The sequence below is a fragment of the Corvus kubaryi genome, unplaced genomic scaffold (genome assembly GCF_017639235.1).
Source record: "Corvus kubaryi isolate FWS band 111438036 unplaced genomic scaffold, C.kubaryi_AGA036_p1.0 37392, whole genome shotgun sequence".
NCBI lineage: Eukaryota > Metazoa > Chordata > Aves > Passeriformes > Corvidae > Corvus > Corvus kubaryi.
The window spans coordinates 3,312,608-3,333,058 of record NW_024581131.1 but is presented as its reverse complement, the minus strand read 5'-3'; the positions used below and the strand labels follow the sequence as shown (position 1 = coordinate 3,333,058).

General features: G+C 42.5%; 1 protein-coding gene and 1 long non-coding RNA gene across 8 annotated transcripts; one reads left to right on the top strand and one right to left on the bottom strand.

Moving 5' to 3' along the window:
- Positions 1–63: 63 nt before the first annotated feature.
- LOC121669496 lies at positions 64–16,086 on the top strand. Of its 7 annotated transcripts, none has more exons than XR_006017784.1 (8): positions 64–645; positions 3,404–3,522; positions 4,882–4,954; positions 6,369–6,476; positions 7,042–7,173; positions 8,623–8,684; positions 9,020–9,150; positions 15,104–16,086. It is a non-coding gene; the product is annotated as an uncharacterized LOC121669496 (long non-coding RNA). The 7 variants fall into 7 exon arrangements; XR_006017782.1 differs by having other exon boundaries at positions 6,351–6,476; XR_006017783.1 differs by lacking the exon at positions 4,882–4,954 and having other exon boundaries at positions 65–209; positions 560–645; positions 6,351–6,476.
- Positions 16,087–16,714: 628 nt separating this feature from the next.
- MYOD1 (myogenic differentiation 1) lies at positions 16,715–20,282 on the bottom strand. Its single transcript, XM_042038527.1, has 3 exons — positions 19,504–20,282; positions 17,963–18,041; positions 16,715–17,403 (listed from the first exon to the last, which is right to left on the bottom strand). Exons 1-3 carry the CDS (start codon positions 20,056–20,058, stop codon positions 17,153–17,155), a joined length of 885 nt encoding a protein of 294 aa, XP_041894461.1. The 5' UTR covers positions 20,059–20,282; the 3' UTR covers positions 16,715–17,152.
- Positions 20,283–20,451: the final 169 nt, after the last annotated feature.

Here is a 20,451-nt window from a genome sequence, read left to right as displayed (position 1 = left end):
CCGCTCCCGAAGGGGACCCCTGCTGTGACCACCGCGCGGCCCGGGTCCTAGCGCGGGCCGCGCCCCCGGCTCCCGCCGCCGCGTCCGCCGCTCGCCGCAGCTGCCGGGACAGGGGTGCCCGCTCCGGGGCTGCGGAGAGAGCGCCCTGCCGCCCCGCTCACCTTCCCGTGGCCGCGCGGTGGTCACAGCAGGGGTCCCCTTCGGGAGCGGTGGGTGTCCCGGTGCTGCCCCTCGCTCTGCTCTCAGCTACCCTCTCGAGCATCCCTGACGTGAGTCACGGCTGTGCTCGTCCTGCGTGAACCGGACTCGCTGAAGGGCAAAATTCAAGATCTCCCCAGGCGTAAATTTGTTGTCTCACGAGCAGGGGTACCCAGGGTTGTCACTTCCTATCATGTCGTGCTTTTACTTGGTCCCACCTACACCACTTCTCCATCTTTTCTCTGCTTTTCCTAGTGTTCATTTGGGTTTTTTTCCTAACACCTATGTTGGTAGAAAGTTGCAATTTTGGTTTGTGTTTTTTGTTCTTTTTTATTCTCATTAATTCACAAATAATGACAAGGGACATTTCAAAAACCCCCGGTTCCTGTCTTGTGAGGAGCGTGAAGAACAGCAGGAAGATGGTTGTGTGGAAGGAAAGTAAGAGAGGTATGTAGACATGTTCTGTATTTTATTTGCTACCAGTGTCTCAGGAGGAATAGGCTTATGGGAGAGTCTGGAGAGCTGAGCCTTTGTGGATTGACCATGGGATGTCATGTCATGATGAATGGATTAGGGTGGTGAGACATACAACTGAAGAGTACATGGTTAGGGAATGCTGATGGAGTGTACAAGTAGTAGGGACAACATGATTCTCTACAGAAGAGGGCAGACCAGGGGAATGCAGTCAGGTTGAACTTCAAAGTATGACAGAAATTCAGATGTGCGGGAACAGCAGGTGAAGAACACGTGGAGGGCCGTCAAGGAGCACTCAATGTGCTCAGGTTTGTGAGAGGAGGTGTTTGGTCACCCGCAGCTTCCTTGCAAAGAGTGTTGTATGGTTGGGTTGCAGAGAAGAAAACTTTGTAGTAGCTGTGGTAAGATATTCCAAAGAGGTCTAACCAGCAGATTTGTCTGTGAAAATGGTAACAAACTGGTCTTGAAGCTGGTGATGTAGAAGGAAGGCCTGGGACCTGGTGCTACTTGTGTGCGACTCTTGGGAAAAGGGAGGGAAGACACTAGGAATGGGACTATGTTACTCATATCAGCTATGAATGAGAAATGGAAAGTGAAGCTAAATCAAGGCAACTCTGCACTTCAGCTAGCATAAACTGACGAAAAAATCTCCAGGAAGAGATGCCAGACAGCAACTTGAGCACTGGGACTGAACAGAGGCAGAAAGGTTGATGACAGAGGGAGAATCTGAGAATCACGAGTACAGAAACACTATCTAAAATCCTTGAGAACTGCCAGCCAGAGGACACAGAGGGAAAAGAGGGCTGTGAACCTAAGCCTGGCATTAAGAAAGGAAAAGAGAATGTTGATTCACTGACAGAAATAATATATGTGAAAATTCTTTTTAATCATAGTAAGTGCCTAGTTTTGCTAATAATAGATCTGGGGATCAATGGGAAAGAACTGTAGGGTAGGTTCTGAGAGTTAACGAACGCTGAGGAGGGCAGGTGACCCAGGTAATATGTTAAGGGCCTCTGAATCCTAGGCTTGTGGGTCCTTCTGGTCACATCCACAACTGCAAAGACTCTTTCCCAGCTCATTAGCTCCTGCCTTCCATGTTACCTTACCTGCAGTGAGTGATTCCTCTATAGGAATTTCCATGTTGGGATCTAAGGTGACTGTGGGGATGAAAAGGATATTGTGCAGCTTCTCTCGCTTGGATTTCCCTTCTTGTTTGGGGAACTGAGGGAGGGTGGTGCAGGACCTTAGAAGTCATCTGGGAGTACATGTTAAAAGCTAGAAAGCTTGTTTAAAGACAGTTTTCATGGACTCAGGTGGGGAGGCCACGCTTAAGTGACCTGCAAGGTTTCTTTGAAGATACTAAAGCTGTAATGAAGAATTGGTAGAAACAGAGAAGTTGGATATTTCAAAAGACATGCAAGAGGGCCCCAAATCAGAGACTGATAGGCAAGTGGGAGCTTGTGAGATCTGGAGCAAGATAGCTGCTGAAATAGAAGGTCTTTTAGACATATAAATTGGAACCTAAGTTTAGACATTATTTTCATGTAGAAAATGAAAGATAACAAAGTGTTTGAAGTTTATATTGAAGCTTGAGAGGGAAAGTGTTCAAAACTAATATCTTTCTTTAAAAAGGATCATGGCACAAAATAACTGCATATTAAGGCACAAAGAGTTTGCTTTGCATGGTAGATTATAGCATGATTTGCATTTGTTCAATTAGCCATAGTTGATAACACTGGATAGATTGTTGGTTTTCATGGAATGAAAGTTTTAATACAGTCTAGCAGCTGCTGTGTCTGAGGAAAGTTTTGTTTAAGCTTGCCATATAGCAATATAAAATTCTAGTTTAATTTTAAGACATAATTTTCCATAATTAGAAATGTTTGGATTATGATAGACAAAACAAATCAACTAATTTTTCAAGTTCTAATTTGCAGGCAAAAACTTCCTATGGAATTTTGACTAATCCCAAACTTGACAGTGGTACTTCTGTCCTCCTAGTCCCATGAAAAATAACAATATTATAATTGGGTTTTATTCTGGTTTGTTTGACATCTTTAAGTCTTTAAACATCTGGTTTATATTTGATATCTTTAAGGAAGATTTAATGTGAAGGTGGATGTGTAAGTCCAGGAGTTACCTAGTTTTTCTGTGATACTGCTTGTCATTTTAAGTTAAATTATTAATTAATCTTACTAAGTTTTACATGCTAAAAAGAACTAAACCAGCTTTAATAATGCTGGGAGACCTGTGTAGGAAGCATGGAGTTGGGAGGTTATCCAAATAGTTCACAGTGTGTTTGGAAAAGGATTATGGTATAGCAGCAGCAGGTGTTGTTATCAGAAAATTTTTAAATGCATTAAAAGCTATTCACCTTGGAAATACATTTTTTTTCCTAACTGATTCTAATAACTGGTGAGAGATTTTGATGATCATCTATGTTGAGCTGGGGCTGACCAAAATCTGGCATAAGTGAGGAAAAAAAGCTGTAGAGTTTAGAAAAGTCTCTCTGAAGGCCTCTCTTGTGGCACACCTACTACTCAGGAGAGTATATGTGCACTTTGAGCAGTCCTGTTGGTCTACCTATAATTTTAGCTGTTCTTCCAATTCAAAATTTTTAATGGTGATAGTGGAAGAACAACTTTAAGCTGTAGATATATTTTAGTTTCTAAACTGCTGTGTAGCTGCGTTAGAGAGTGAGTCCCCTTACTAATTTTATCACTGGTGTTAGGTCACCTCACTGTTCTGATGACAGAGGAAGAGTAAGTCCTTCTTTCCCCTCTGTGGCTGATATACTGGGATCACCTTGTTGCCCTACAGCTCCCCCAGGGCAATCACATACAGTGAAAGGTAGGTTGTCTTTCAGACAGAAGTCTAAATTCTGTCTACAAACTAAAAAAAAAACCTTATGGGTTCACATTCTCCTCTTTTGTTAATCCCCCTGCTCCCTATTTACTTCTTTAGCTGAGAACTGCAGTGATTTCTGTCTAACTCTAAAGGAGCTTTCTTCCCAATGTGGGAGATGACTGAGCATATATTCCCTAATACTCCTAAACTTAGTAACTCATTAATTTGAAGTGGAACTTTTATTTTATTTTATTTTATTTTATTTTATTTTATTTTATTATCTTTTTCATTATTGTATGAAGATATTTTGCCGCTTACTAAAGATGCTGGATTGACAGATCCAAATCCCAGTGCTGTACAGGCACAGAAATAAGAAATGCACATTCGGAAGCTTTGCTGTATTCTTTGGAGCTTCACTAGTGTATCAAGAGTACCTGATTCTGCACACCTCTGTAGCCTCTTCCTTCACCAGGGTTTCTAGTGAGGAGACCAACAATGGTGACAGCTGAAGAAGCTCCCACTCCTGAAATGTAAGCCCAGCTCTGAGTTCATCAGTCAGTTTATCTTCAAAGAAAAAGATTGACCCATTGTAACAATATGAAGAGGAAAAGGAGTTGTTGAGAGAACCTGTGACTTTGTGCACAACTATGAATATAACTGGAGAGTACATTCAAAATGTTTGAAAGCTGGAGGAGGCTGAGAGAATTATTTGTAAGAGTTATAATCTCAAAAGAAAAGGCAGCCAGGTTTGGAAGGCCAGTTTTGCAATGCTTGAATGCTATAATTCAGCCTATGCTCTCTTGTATTAAATTCATGACAACTCAACAGTATTTCAGTGCAGTTCTTTATCAGTTTTAGATTACATCATGCTGTGAATTGCTCTATCTGTTAGCATTGATCCTTGTAAATCATTTGGTTTGAGGTCTTCAAATGGAAAGCTGTGATGCACCTCAGCATGCAATGTACTCATTTTGTCCTTGAAAATAATTTAAAAATAAAGCAGCTGCAATTGCATAGATGTTATTACTTTTCTGAAAGGCTAGATTTGCCTTGCCCCTCTGAATTGTCATTAATTGGATTAAAGCCTTTCATAGAAAGAATGAGAATGGAGAAAAAAATTGTAGGTTGGTGCTTGATGTTGACTGAGGCAGTCATGGAGATGCTGCATACCTGAAGAGCTGTGTAGCCCAAAGCTGTCATGATGCTTTTAATGAGAGTAAGCAGAGCAGCAGAACTTATGGCTAAATGATAGTTTCTGCACTTTTATAGCTGGATTTTTTATTCTTAATTACTTCAATTTTCCTTGAATATGTACTTCATTTCCATCCATGTTTTTCAACCGTTGCATGGCTTTGCTTTCAGCTGAGAAGCATTTGCTGTGCTCTGCCTGATGAGTTGCACTTGTTCTTCATCCATTTCTACTGGGCTGACATTTGTGAGTGAAGGTTCTTTTTGATTTGCAAATTCCTTTGGGATCCTTCAGAAAGTGCACATCAAACTGTGAGATAAATGGAATCTGCTCTGGAAAAAAATGGAAGTAATATTGTGACATGTTAGAGATAATCTTTGGTCTTTATTCACTCCATTAACTAAGAGAAACTCCCACCTGAATCCATTTGGTTTTGCTGAAAATTTATGGGAGATGGAACTGAGCAGATACAATGATGGAGATGGTGCACACAAGTAAGGCGAGGTGGTGGAAGTGGTGTTATGCTGCTTGCTGAAGGACTAGGGAGATTTCCAAACTGTCTTTCCTCTAGGGAAATTGTCTTTCCTTCTCCTTCCTGGCAAAAAGGGCAATAAGCACTGCAAACAACTGCTGAGTTGTCTGCCTCACCCCCAGCTTCCTAAATCCACCACGTAGCTGGACTGGGTGAGACACTGTGCTTTTGGAGAACATCCTCGACTCAAGGCTGTAGTAAAAGTGTCAGGATTTGTCTTTGACGAGACATTCCAGCAAAACAGAAATAATTGTTCCTCAAGAAATCATGGCGCTAAATCACAGCAAAATCTACTTTGTGCATCTGAAATTAGGCATCCAGCTAATGCGCCACTTTGTTACAATGCGGAGCTATGGAAGGATATAGATGTCCTGTCTTCTTCCTGCTGATCTAGGTGTGATCCAGCAAAAAAACAGCTGGTGACGAGGAAAATTGAGCTTACACAATTGGAAGTTTCCTGTCAGCACATAACAAAAACACCCTTATCTAAACTTCTGTTACTATGAGCTGAGCTCAGTCATCCTGAGGGCTCCCAATCTGCATTGCCAAAAGGGCACACATAGGTCAGAACTATTTAACTCCTACCATGTACTATAGCTAGAGTCTCAGAAAGGGCCAGGGACTTGGCTTTATTTTATTAGTTGGTTTGTTTCAGGGAGTCCTAAAAGGTCCTTGATTTTCTCAGACTGGCCTAGTCAGCCTTTTCTGAAAACAAAACTCTACTAATGCTGTTGTTATGTTTTTAAGATCTCAGCCGATTTGCAGGTGCATGAACATAGCAACAGACACAAACACATAGATACAGACATATGTATTTCACAACTACTATATACAGAATACAGAACAGGAGGTGCTAGTCTTTTCTTGAAAAAGGCATGCAGCTCTCAGTGCTGCAAGTGTATCTTTTTCATTTAACCATCAAAAAAATGAAAAAACCATAGGGTCTGTTTCTGACCAAGGAGAATGGAATATGCTCCATTTTATAAAATGTATGTGCTTGCCCATCAGCTGACTGTTTCTCTAATACATCAAAACAATTAGAACATTTCTTATCTTTTTTTTTTACTGAAACTAGAACTTTATTTTTATTAAATGATTCACTTTTCACAGCTGTTATTACTTCTTCAGCCTACTCTTTCACAATAGTAACTGAGAAGTCCTCAGACAAGCAGATGGGAAAATGGCCTGGAAGTCTTTATTGTTATAAACCTTTTGTAAAACTTTAGATGCTGAAAGGTAAGAGCGGTTTAAATAAATCTCAACAATGCTGATTCAAAGGTTTAAAGCATTGCTTAAATCCCTTGATTAACCCAGTTTCTCAATATTTGAAATGAATCAATAACTCTGAGATGTCTTTTCTCTCGTCTAGCTTTGTAAATATTTACGCAGCCAGTCCCATGAAATATGACATTTAATCCTAAGTAATTATTTGAATGCTGCATATGAGGAGATATAAAGTATAATAGTTCCAGTGATGCTAGTCCAATAATTGGCACTAAGGATGAAATCTGCTGCTTTTCTTTTGTCAATAGCCAGGATTTATACAATATAAGTGTGAGTAAATGGAAAGAAAAATCCACTTGCTGTCCCAAATCTTGGGCCAGCTGCTGGGAATGCAGGTTTCTTTATCCTGTCTCATGCCTGGACCTATGCCTTAGCATTAACAGCAGCCTTTTGTTCCAGTTAAATGAAGTGGTGAGAGCTTGATTAAAGCCACTATTGAAGGGATGGCACCTCTATTAGCTTGTCCTCTGCCTTTCCTTTCTGGAGCATACTATAATGAACGTTCTCTGCACTCCAGGAAGCAGGAAGATGCTTTACCCAGAGTTTCCAGGACCTGGGGAAGACTTCTGTAGGAATCCAGTGCAAAAGGACTATACCAACCCTCCAGACAGTAGCTGGAATTCCTGGTAACATGCAAGATTTGCAGCAGGTTTGTATTTAAATGATTTAGTTTAAGAAACATAGTGATATGCTTGTTCCTATGACACTACACTTTTAGTCATTGTTTACTGTTTCAGTCTGATTCATCTGTGGATTCTGCCAGGTTTTGCAATTGTAGTCTTTGCCTCTAGGTAGTCCAGCAGTAGAAGGAATTGGGGAATAACGAGGAAGCAGAGAAAGATCATAGTGGGACAATACATTCAGAGTTGGCCAGCAAGAAATCAGAATTGGGTTTTCCTTTAGAAATGCTCCATTCTCATACAAAATTGGACTTTTCTGTTCTTCTGGGATGGATTCTCATCCTAAGAGGGCCTACAATAGCATTTTTATTAGCTTTCCGATGAAGCAATGAGAAAAAAGCAGTGTCCAGTTCTCAAATCTATAATAAAAACCTTTTTTTTTTCTTTGAAAATTTTCTAACTGTAATAAAAAATACAATAGATATCTGCAAGTTCTTCTAAAATTGTTCTCCATCTTATCCTGCCTGTTAAAAAGTGGAGGAAAAAATTGCTTGTGTGGTAGTAATTCAGGATGTGGGAAAAGATGTTTTTTATTTGCTTTATCATGCCAACCCCCTTAAGAACCCTTCATTGTATGGAAAGGTCTTCATACAGAAGTGCTGAAGTGGCTCTGTGCGTGTGTGGCTCAGTTTGACCACTGCATAATCCAAGCAGAGAGATGTATGGTCCAAAGGAAAGTGCAGCACAGAAAAGGTGATGTGGGAAGTCAGTGAAATTACTCTCAGTTTTCCTGAATTTATCCTTATACAGCCCTTAGGAGGTATTTTGACCAATATATACACAAATATGTATAATTCTGGTTAGGGAAAATCCAGATTGCATTTGGGTTACAAATGGAATCTTCTTCAGCTTTGTTTCCATATAATGTTGTATTGCTTGTCTTATTGACTATTTCTCCCCTCCCAACCCTAGACTGAATAGGATCTGCAGAATGCTGCTCATATTCAGGGATGTATTTTCAGGTACTTTGGGATTAAAAAAAAAAAAAGATGTTTCTAAACAAAAGTTTTCATTTTCAGGTACACCTGAACGTTTGGAAGGCCTAAGAGATTTGGGGGGATTTGGTCCAGTTGGAAATCAGGCTAGAGATAATATATCAAAGTATGAATTAAAACTTTCAAAGATGAAAATATAAAACTAATTATCTTGGTTAAGAAAAAGTAAAATCTTCTGCTTACTCTGGCTGATTAATGTTAATGTGTCAATATCAAGTTAACAAGTACATAAAATAGCAATGGGACAAATTAAGAGAGGAACCTTAATGTGCACAGACATTTTCTCAGTCAACCAAAGTTCCTAAAGGGTCAGCTGCAAGTCTGGAAACATAAATAGTGGTGTCTAAAATAGAAAATGTTCTTTTTGATTTTTTTTTCTCTTTTTCCACTGTGTGTTTTACCACAAAACCAAACAAAAAAAAGGCCACGGATAATGGTCATGGAGTGCTTGAAGGGCGTTTGCCTTCCCTCTTCACAAAGTGAAGGTATGTCAGACACTGTTAGCTACCAAGTATGCATGCAGGAATCACTGTGTACCTAACAGCTGTGAGGACTAAGTGATCTGATTGATCTCTTCGGTATCTCTTGTTAATAAGAATTATTTGTACTTAAAAGAAGGAATAATGTTTTGGCACCCACATCTGAGGAATAGTTGGTCTGGGGTTTTTTTCGCACTTAGATGCACAGCAGAACTCAGAATTCTTTTGGCAAAAAAAGGCCAGAGAGCAGACGAGCTGAAATGACAGATTCAGGTAAAACACGAGCAGCCAGCTCACAACAAGCGAGTTCATTGCGTGACAATCTTCCTGCTCTTCCCTAGGGACTGAGCAGAACGTTTCAAGAAGGAGCAGATGGAAACAGCTGCCAACAGATGAGTACTGGAATGGATTCAAGGCACACTACTTGCTGGAACTTGAGAGTTTGTGATGGCCTGAGCTTCCCCAACCACAGGTATCTAAGATTTGGAACCAGGCAGCTGTCAGTCAGTTCTTATTTATGAGGATCAGAAAAACCCACTCTTGTCCTATGGTGTGGGGAATCTTTTAAGCTGGGTTGCAAGTAGTACTAAAGATAAAAGAACCCTACTAAGATATTTTTCATGAATGTGTCTATCTCATTGTCCACTCACTCAAAATGGTTGTTTCTCTTGACCGTGAGCTGAGGTTTAACAGGTGGGTAAAAGATAAATTTAGGAAATCCAGTGACGCAATGCTGACACTTTCATGTCTTCTTGCATAATTTCGAGCATACCATGAAGAATAATAAATGGCAAAGGCTAAAGTGTCCTTGGCAAACAAACAGACAGAATAGCACCCTGTGATATTTTTACCTTTGTTTCCCCTCACCACACACTTTTTACTCCCACAGAGCTTGAAATATTAACCCAGCATGTTAATTTATTTCTTCCAGAGTTGCCCTGACTGTTGCATTTAACATCTCTCTTGGAAGTACTTCAAACCAAGTGGCTGGCTCCATCTCTAGCTTTGTTAATTAGGCACATTACTTGGTTGCTTTTTCTCATATCGCTTAATGTAATTGGCATTTGTGAAGCTTTTGAAAGGCATGTTTGGGACTACATTTTGTGCAGCTGGCTTTCAACTGCAAGCTGTTTCAACTGTGTAGTTCTGTAGAGGACAGCCTTTGAGAGCGTAGAGCATGTGTGCCTAGCACATACCATGCTTCCTTTCCAAAGGGAACAAAGGGATGCAAGCATGGCCTGTCCCATACAAAGAAACATGTGTGACACATGAACCCCCCTGCATACATTTGTATTTCTGTGGCATTAGATCTGTAATGGGAGCACGACGTGCCCTGGTTGAAGAACAGGTCTCCTTTTATAAGCTGTTGTATAAATGCTTTGCTCTGTGATGGTCTTCCTCCCAGCCTTTAGGCCACACATAGGGAGACCTTGCCATATGGACACAAAAGCCTTTGGTTTTCCCATAAAAATGCATCTTTGAGCATCCAAACTCAAACCATGAGTTTGTACCTGCTGCAATAATTCCAACAGATAAGGGTACCAGTGCTGTGTCAACTGCCAGCAAGACTGATGGATTTACACCGGGTAGGAATTCGGCTCATTGATTTCAGTTGTCATGGTGTGAAATGATATTCTCTACCTGAGCTGATAAAGAGTTAGATGGGAGAGTTTAGGGGGGAAAAATAAGGAATGTGTGCACTAAAAAAAACATGTCAAAGTCCTGTTTTTCATGTAAAGGCTGCCCTCCGGTGGCCTGGAGAAAAGCCTACACACTGCTTGTTGGTTCAATAATGTCCTTTCACACTGCAGCAAGCAGCAGCTCTCAAATATGGATGGTCTAGGCCCCTGCCTCAGGAAACCCACAGGTAGCATAAAAACAAGTAAAGAAACTCAGAACAAAAAGGTATGGCTTTATTTGGTTTAGGATTCAGAAGTAGGGCAATGTGAAAGAAAGGAATGTTGTGTGGCCAAAGTATAAAATGAATCATAGAATGGTTGGGGTTGGAAAGGACCTTAGAGATCATCTCGTTCCAACCCCTCAGCCATGGAAAGGGACACCTTCCACTAGACCAGGCTGCTCAGAGCCCCATCCAACCTGGCCTTGAACACTTCCAGGGATGGGGCAGCCACAACTTCTCTGGGCAACACATTCCAGTGTCCCACCACCCTCACAGTAAAGAATTTCTTCCTAATATCTGATCTAAACCTGCTCTCTTTCAGTTTGACACCATTCCCCCTTGTTCTGTCACTACATAGTCTTTTAAACAGTCTCTCTTCATCTTTCTTGTATTTTCCCTTCAGCTACTGGAAGGCCACAACTACGTCACCCTGAAGCCTTCTCTTTTCCAGGCTGAACAATCCCAACTCTCTCAGCCTTTCCTTGTAGGAGAGGTGCTCCATGCTTCTGATCATCTTGGTGACTCACTCTGGACTCGCTCCAACAGGTCAATATCCCTCCTGTGCTGAGGACCCAGAGCTGGATGCAGCACTGCAGGTGGGATCTCACCAGAGCAGAGGGAAAATCACCTCTCTTGGTCTGGTGGCCAAGATTTGTGCCCTACTGAAGGACTTGGTCACCAGAGAATTGTATCATGGTCCTGCTGTCATCTGCTGTTCCTGTGCATCTTCCCCACCTGCCTTCTGGCCAGCAGCCTGTCTCCCCCAGGACCACTGCTCTCAGCATAGGCCATACAATGCCTCAAAGACCTTCCATTTTCTCCCTCCTTTTGTCTTTATTTTTCACTTAAAACAAAGAAAAATAGGGTGGTGCCCCAAAATTTGTCTAGCAATAAAAAAGCCAAAACCCAACCAACCATACTATTCCTACATTTTTTTTCTCTCTGTTTCTCTAGAAGGCTCTTGGTAGGGAAGAGTTTGGTTTTTCCAATATATTTTTCCTGATGTTCCTAGTGTATGGGGCTCCAGGTGCTGACTGAAGACTGTGAATATTTTTGCTGTTTCTGAGCCAACAAACCTTCTGTCATAGAAAGATGATAAAACAGAACATAGAATTCACTGAGGAACGATTTCAGGAAGAAATGCAGTTTACATTTCTCCCAGCAGATGTGGCTGTTGGACCAGAAAAGGCTCAAGGTCAGTTCAGGTGGGTTAAGGAGAACTGTGGAGGTTGGGAGACCCCCTTTTACTGCCGTGGATATGCAGCACTAGGTAACTGTCCTGAGACACAGACTTCAGAGTGAATCTGACTCCAAACAAGGAAAAACCCAACACCCCAATCATGTGATTAACAACCTCCCTCAACCATGTGATTAAGTGGGTTATTGTCTGTTAGAGTTTTTACTAACTTTTTTTATAGAGTGACAGTATTTGCCTCCCTATTGATAGATGTGAGGTTATTAATTGAGTATTACATAAAACAGCACACTTGTTGATGTTGCTAAGATGTCTGTAGATGATAAAAGTTATTGGTGGTGTAGAAAGAAAATGTGAGTTCAGTGCCATGCTGACTTTAACATCGGGAAACCCCATAGGTTTTCTATCACCCCATGGTTACAGGATAGGTCAGTTTTCACCATTAACTTGCAATGTTAATTAAGGTCTTTATTCAGAAGTGTCTGTGTAGATTTCTGGGTTCCTTGTACTGGCCCCAGTGGCTCTATGTCAGATATTATTCCTAATTCCTGGTGGGTCCTGGGAGGGAAAGGATTATCTGAAGGCTCTTCTGTAGTGTGCTAGGGACCATCCTCTCCCTCGTTAGCCCTGAAATGTCAGATATTGAAAGGTCTCCATTTAATGACATTCCCAGTTGTGCAACAAGCCTGTTGAGAAGGGAGCATGCTGCATCCATCAAGGAGAGGAGGTCATGGCTGTTCAACAGTTTTACTAGAAAACCAGTGATTTGAAAGGCTGAGGGAGGGTGAGCTGATAGTAAACAGTGCTTAATGAGGTACTTGGATGTGCCTCCCAAGATGATCTCCAGGTCGTGCTGTCAGAGATTTGCACTCTGACTCTACAAAGACCTTTTTACCACTGCTTGTGAAGCCAAGACTGCCACATGCAAGTTATGTGAAATGACCTTCATACCATCTGCTGCTATCACAGGCTCCGTGTCAGCCACTCATTTAGGAACGGTTGTAGGCTTTCAGCACTATTATGGGGGCAGTTTCTGGTTTGTACTTTCAACATCAGGTGAGCACTAAAGCCTGGCAACTTGTTCAGAGGGTTGTGCTCAGGGGGATCGGCACATCTGAAAGTGTTGTGACAGAAATGGGTCAGTGACCTGAGCACGAGCAAAGGGTCACAGCAGGGAGTTTGTCCTGGCTTTGCACTGCTACGTGAACACTATCCCAGACACTATTATGGGCAGTAGTCTGAAAATATTCGTACTGAAGCTGGAAATATTCCTACTGATTTCAAGGAAATTTTTAAACAAAAAGGAAATATTAATTTATTTTCATTAAAATTCATGAGGTATGAGGTAAACCTTTCTTTGTCTGCTATCTTCAGAAGAACTACATCATCTTTGTCTGATGTAGTTCTTCTGAAGATAGCAGTTTTGGCCCTTTGCACCCTTTGAACCTTTCAAATATCTCTGCAAAATGTAAGATGTAAAATGAAAACTGTTTTTGCTTCCACTTTCAAGGGGTTTTCTAAGGTCTTTATCTTGAGTTGAAAATGACAAGTCATTTTAGAAGAGCAGCATCTGGTGTGAAGCAACTGCCAATTTAATAGTTCTTTGATATATTTGGATACAGATAATAAAATCTTTTTAAAGGGAAAAAATATACCAGGAATAGTTCATATATCTTTTACCTAAAATTGAATGTTCAGTACGTGAAATACTTCTGTAGCAGTATTGCTATGATAATGCAGGAAATGGTGTTTAACATTGTTATTTGAAAACCCAGCAATTTTACTGCATTTTGTTGTGAAATATTGAAAGTAGGAAGAAGATCCTTTTCATTCTCATACTTGCAAATGACCTGATGAAATGTAAAATCATGTATGTATACATACTTAGTATGTATAAGTAAGGTATAAATTTATTCCTCTTCACTTTTTCCATAGCAGTGGTTTGAGTGAGATAAACCAGTAATACTGTGTTTGTCATGCAGTGCTTTCTTAAGTTACCAAATCAAATCAAACATTCCTAAAATGCACACTTATCATTCTGTTCGAAGACAGCTACTTTCCCTTAATTGTTTGTATTGGGATAACTTTCCCTTCGGAGGTAGTCTTCCTTAGGAAACATTGTACTGAACTGGAACCTGTCCGATACAAACTTTCAGACTATCAGTGTGTGTTCATAGCCCATGCTGGAGCATTTCTGTAGACCAAATTTCTGCACTTTGTCTTGTAGGATCAGCCCTAAATGCTGAAATTAATTTTCAGGAGCCCAATTTAAGAACCAAAGTTCGTAAATGTTGGATCAGTCTTGCGTACGCTCCTTGGTTGTGTCAGAACTAGGCTAAAGCTATGAGTCCAAATATTACTAGCTTCCAAGTATTTACTCATAGACTGGGATATAATTCTATCAGTAACATGCTGTCCTCTTGATGCACAGGGATTTGTTTTAAATATATTTATTACCTTAGAAATATACAGGAAGAAATTGCACAGGGAACAATTTTCCTTATCTAAGTAAAAAAATAAATATATCTGTAATCTAAACATGTATTTATCAGTGCTGATGCCCTTTGGCCTTACTTCAGTGAACTTTTCTCACTGACATCAGTGGAAGAAAGATGGGCTCTGCATAGGAAACCTATGAATATTTTTTCTTCATCATCCATCCTTCTATTTTGGGATGTGCCAAATGCCTGTTCTCTGTTGTAACATTAACATCAGTATGTGGAAACTGGGGTGGCTAAAATAAATCAGTGAAATGCAATATACATGACTCCACATGGAACTGCATGTACATTGTTGAGCACAACTGTCCTGTGCCTGCTCTGCTGTGCCAGCCCTACAGCCAGGTACCCGACTGTGTCCCTCAGAAGCGGGGTGCAAGCAAGGCAGGCATGAACTATGTGCTGCCAGTATATGACAGAGCCTCTGTCATTCCTGAGCTGGTAAAAGACTTTTTGGTTGTCATTTAGTGGCAGTAAAATTGCTACTTTTACCAGCCTCAAATTATGGGAATTAAAAGATCTTTCGTATTCCACAAAAGCATATTTTTGGATCTTTTGCATTGTGGGCCTGATTGAATGTTTGCTGAAGGCAATGAAAATGATATTGATGATATGTGAGGTCCTGATTTGTGAGGCAACTGTCTTTCCTTAGCTTTTGTAAGTTAGGGATACAGGCTTCCAACTGGGCCATTTTTCCGACCTTACTAGAGATCCTCCTGATTCATGTTAGTATGAATTAGCGCATTCTCAAATTCATTTGATTTTTATTTTTAATGGAAAAACAAAAGGGGTAAGCTCAGTCTTTATGGGCTGGAGTGTTTTCTACCCACAGGGAAATCAATGGGAGACCTTTACAAAGTTGAACTTTGATGAAGATGCTGAGTGGCCAGTCCTGCCTCGGAGTCCCCTCCAACCCGTGGGAGCCTGGGCTGCTCCACAGAATGGTCCTGCACCTCGACATTGATTTATCATCCACCATGACCACAAGCTCATGGATGAGGAAGGAATACCCATGGCTGCTACCATCCCTGCCCCTCTGGCTTCAGATAAATCAGCAAGCTCAGAGCATGACTGCCCCAGGAAGAAGAAGCAACTGCATTGCTCTGTTCAATACATGGCAGCTTGCTGCTCTCCTCTCCTCTCCACAGAACATTGATCTTCAAGGCCATACATGATTAAAGGAGTGGGAGATGTTCCCTGGAATTAGCTGTTCCCTTTTCTTTTTCCTGCTTAAGAGGTAAGAGCTGCATAAACTCCCTTTTTAATAGTCACCTAATAGAGAATACAATGACTAATCTGTCATCAAAGTATTTAGGGATGATGACAATACCTAGATTGATTTTCAGTGTGTTTTTTGTTTTCATTTCACTGTGATGTTTATACAAAATCCATAAATCATAGGCATGTGATAAGAAACAGGTTGTAGTTGCTGGTTATTCTTGTCCAGATGCACAGAAATGCCCTGATGGTTACTTTCCAATGACAACCAGCTCAGGGCTTAACATTTTTCAGTTGCACAGCCAGCTTTCAAGGTTACACATAGATACTGAATGAAACAGAGCCCACTGGTTATTTTTAGAGAGGCTCTAAACAAGAAGTAAATCCCTGGAGTGATGCTGCCAGAGATGCATAAAGTTCAAACCCAAATTAAAACTGCCTATCTTTGGCCTAAATTCCAACTTGAACTTGAGGAAAACTGCGAACTGTAACTTGAACTTTATGACAAGAACTCCTTTGCAATTAGTTTCTGATATCTGAGAATACATGAACATGGTACAAACACTTGAAAAATAAAACTTGAATGAAAAATGTGAACGTTTGTCCAAAAATGTAGTTCTTGGTCTTGAGATAGTGTTGTAGGACTTTAAGTTTCAGTAGCTACATTGGAATTTGGAGAGTCTAATTTTTTGTGATTCCTAGTTTCAACACATCTTTGTAAGATCAAGTCCTGCGATGTAATTGTAAATTTTGGAGGCAGGAGGAGAAACATGCTTATTTACTGATCCCTTTAATAATGACCTGTGATGCTCAGGTCTTGGTTTAGCAATGACCACGACAGAATATGAAGAAAGTAGACCCTTTGTCAGCAGCGTATTTATGCAAAGTAGTGCAACTGAAGCATGTTCTTGATTTCTTTGCTGAATCAGAGCCTGTATCTTCTTCCTGCCAAGGCAGAGATCTAATACCACCCCTAAATGCACTAGTAATTCTAGAAGCCCTAATGAAAGTCAAGATAACACCACAGATTTTATAAATAAGGGTCTTTATTTAGAATACTGTTGAAAACATTCTTGGCAACCACATCGTATAAATATATAAAGTTAAAGTTTGACACGACAAACCAAGCAATATTAAATATTTTTAAATTTTTCCCTTTTATGTTTTAAGTTTTGCTTTCTTTTTTTTTTTTTAATTTTATTTCTTTTGCTCTTTTTTCCTTTTTTTTTCTTTTTTTTTTTTTTTTGGAAAGCAACTCTTATTTACAATTATACAAAAGTTTTATAAAAAGTGGTCCACAACCTTATTTTGGCCAGAACAGGAGTAATAGGAAGTAGTCATGCCACTACTGCTGTAGATTTCTATTTTCCTCCACATTCAAGAGCCAACTTCCTATTCCCCACAGCCCAGATTAAACATTGGCCATTTCATGGTATACAATTTTCTCTCTAGACGTATTAAATAACTTTAGTTTAACAACCAATAAATAACTATGTGTATTTTGAAGTGATACAGGTTTGCAAAGTTATATAGTTGAAGGAATTTTCAGTGATATTTTAAAACTGGAACAAGTCTTAAGAAGTCTTTTCAACCTTAGAAGGCAGGTCTTGAGCGTGGCCAAATGGAGCAAATTGTTTTCGGTGCAGTCCAGCTGGAGGGGTCCTTATAGCACTTGGTAGATGGGGTTGCTGCTGCTGTTATCCTGGGGAAGTGGGGTGCAGTTGGTGGGGGAAGGAATTTGGGCTCCACTGTCACTCAGACTCACTCCTTCTGGAGGGGAACAGGGACTCCCTTCAGCAACAGTTTCCACTGGAGGCAGTATGGGGCATGTGGAATTATCTGTGGAAATCCTCTCTACAATGCTTGAGAGGCAATCGAGACTGGAAACAACAGAACTCTTCCCATGCTTTGGATCTAAAAAAACAGACAAAAGTGCTCAGGTTATCCAGTGGGTCCTTAACATCAGTGGGCAGCACACATTTGTGAGCGTGTGAAGACTCAGAGGAAATTAATATTCGTGAAGGACACCAATTATCAGAAAATAGATTGTAGTTTCAAAATGGAAGAGAGGCCCAACTACAGTGCTCTGGGCAGGGAGGATCCAAGGCTTCCCTGAGTGCATAGAAAGGGAAGAACAGATTTGAAATCAATCGTAAATTACTCCAGTTTGGATCAATGACAGAGTAAGAAGAGTCTTCATGTAAGATACGGTTAAACACTGAAAATTAGTTGCAGAGAACACACTTCTATCCAAATGTTGTATTTGCAAAACAGGAAATACAGCTATAATACATCCCCTTATTTGCAAATGCACCTAGAGAAAATCCAATGCCTCTACCAGCAGCAATGGCTCGCTGGCTGGAAAGGCAGGTTCCTCTCTCAGCCCAGCTGGACACAGAGCAGGCACAGGAAAGCTGCTGCACTGCCTGCCTCTGTCTCAGTGTTTCACACTGCTGTTAGGGCACGTACTCACCATTTGGGGACTCTGTGTAGTAGCTGCTGTCATAGCTGTTCCTTCTGCGGGAGCTGCAAGGAGGCCCACTGTACTCCATCTGGGAAGGAGAGAAACCTGAGTGAGGTCAGGCTCTTACCCCAATCCTGGTAACCATCTAATTTCATGTTTCAGTCTCTAGTCTGTGCCATCATTCCAGTCCTGGCTGAAATGCCATCAAGTTGTAGATTTTTTGAGTGAGGAAGAACGTAACTTGGCTAGAGGGGGATCCACCCCAGAATATTTTATGTGGCACAGCTGTTCCACGGGAAAGTTACCACTATTGCATCGAATGCTGCAGCTTTAGAGATGAGATGAGGCTTTCCAGCATTCTGATCAGATACAGCCCTTCATGTATCTTTAGTTTACAACAGGGAGACCGAAAGGGGAATGGCATATTTTGAATTTAGTTTTTGAAGATTTTTCTGAACGTGAATTCCTCTTTAAAAGCCTCTGTCTACCTTTGTCCCTTTGTATTTCCTTCAGTTTCTCTTCCCATTTCCATTTTGTATAGAAAATGCTACAGAACACTGACTAATGTATTTGTTTCCAATACTTCAACCCACAACGGAATTCCTCTATTAAAAGAGGCTGTATCTTGAAGAGGAATAATTTGTGTAAATCTCTCCAATCTGTCAAGTATCTCATAATCACAGATACTCAACTCAGTAACAATTATCCCCACTAGAGCACAAAAAGCAGTCTCTGGCCTGAAAGCGCTGTTCATGGCCCATCCAGAGAGGCGTCCTGGACTCTGGTCACCACATCCTACCAGCCCAGAGTCAGACCAGAGGCTGAACCTACAGCCCCAGCCAAAAAATGTGGGGATGAGGCACCCTCTCTGGCACCCACCCTTCTTCTCCCATGCCCATAATGTACAAACAGGACTGAAAGCCTGGATTCTCCTTCCTATTGCTTGTAAATATCTATGGAGGGGATGAAGTAAGTGAGAAGAGAAATGGAGAATCTTTTTCTTAAGGGTCAAGAAAAACAATTCTTGTTGCTTAGACCCTCCTCCTGTTACCATGATGAACAGCAGAAAACAAAACCCAGACTCTTATCAATTCTTGTGTAACTATCATGTCCGAGGGGGCCCTTCCTCTCTGCTGTCCTTAGAGGATTCAAAGGTAATGATAGAGCAGAGGATGGAAACAGAGATGCCTCAGGAGCTACGGGAGCACAGGCAATGCCCCCAGGTGCCCATCCCAGGCAACTTCCTGAAGTCCTCCCCCAGCAGCTTTCCCCAGACTCCTCCAGGACATGGGGAACCTGCCTAATTTCTCATCCCAGGGAACAAAGTGTGTAAGAGATTCTTCTTTCCCAGAGATCCTGCCATTGTGGGGACCCAACCTCCCTTTGCTGTGGGTGCTCCAGGCACGAGAAAGGACTTTGTCTTCTGCCTGGGGACGTACAGAAGGCAGCTGCTATAGGGAAGGCAGGAAGAGGAGACTCGCCCTGCTCAGGTTTGGACCAACAATGTCCAGAGCACCTTGGTGGCAGGGAGTCCTCCCTGGGGCACTCACCATGCCGTCGGAGCAGTTGGAGCGGGGACTGGAGGCATCCGATTCCCCGCTGTAGTGCTCCAGCACCGGGTAATAAGCGTCCTCCTGCTCCCGCAGCAGGGCCTGCAGGCTCTCGATGTAGCGGATGGCGTTGCGCAGGATCTCCACCTTGGGCAGGCGCTGGTTGGGGTTGGTGGAGGTGCAGCGCTTGAGGGTCTCGAAGGCCTCATTGACCTTGCTGAGCCGCCGGCGCTCCCTCATGGTGGCGGCCTTACGGCGGTCAGCGTTGGTGGTCTTCCTCTTGCACGCCTTGCAGGCCCACAGCAGGCAGCGGCCAGCCTGGTGGTGCCCGCTGGGCGCCCGGACGTGCTCCTCCTCGTGCCCGTGGTGGTGCCCGTGGTGGTGCGGGTGCTCCTCGGGCTTCAGCAGACCCCCGACGTGCACCAGCCGGGGGTCCAGGTCCTCGAAGAAGTGCATGTCCGACGTGTTGAAGCACGGGTCATCGTAGAAGTCATCGGCGGCTGTGAAGGAGCAGAGGGAGCCCTCCGTCATCTCCATGGGGCCCAGTAAGTCCATGGGGGCGGCGGAGGGGACAGCGGCTGGGCCAGAGGTGACAGCGAGGGGCTCAGAAAGGAGGGGCCTTCGACCGGGCTGCTCTGCGGCCGGGCGGGTGTGCGGAGCCGAGACCCTCACAGCCTCTCCCAGGCGAGGCCACCAGCGCTGGCTGCAGCCCCGAAACCCCTCCCCAGCCGCGCCGGTCTGGGAGCGCCACTCGGGGCCGTATTTATGGCTGAGCCCCCCGGCGCGGCGGGTCGGGATGGGGCGGGCCGGGGGGCGCGGCCGGGCGGGTCGGGGGCCGGGGCGGCGGGGGGGGGCGCGGTGTCCCACGGGCGTTGGGGCAGGGGCAGCGGCAGCCGAGCGCTCGGATGTGCGCAGGGCTACATTTTCCCCTTATTTTTTTTTTTCCCT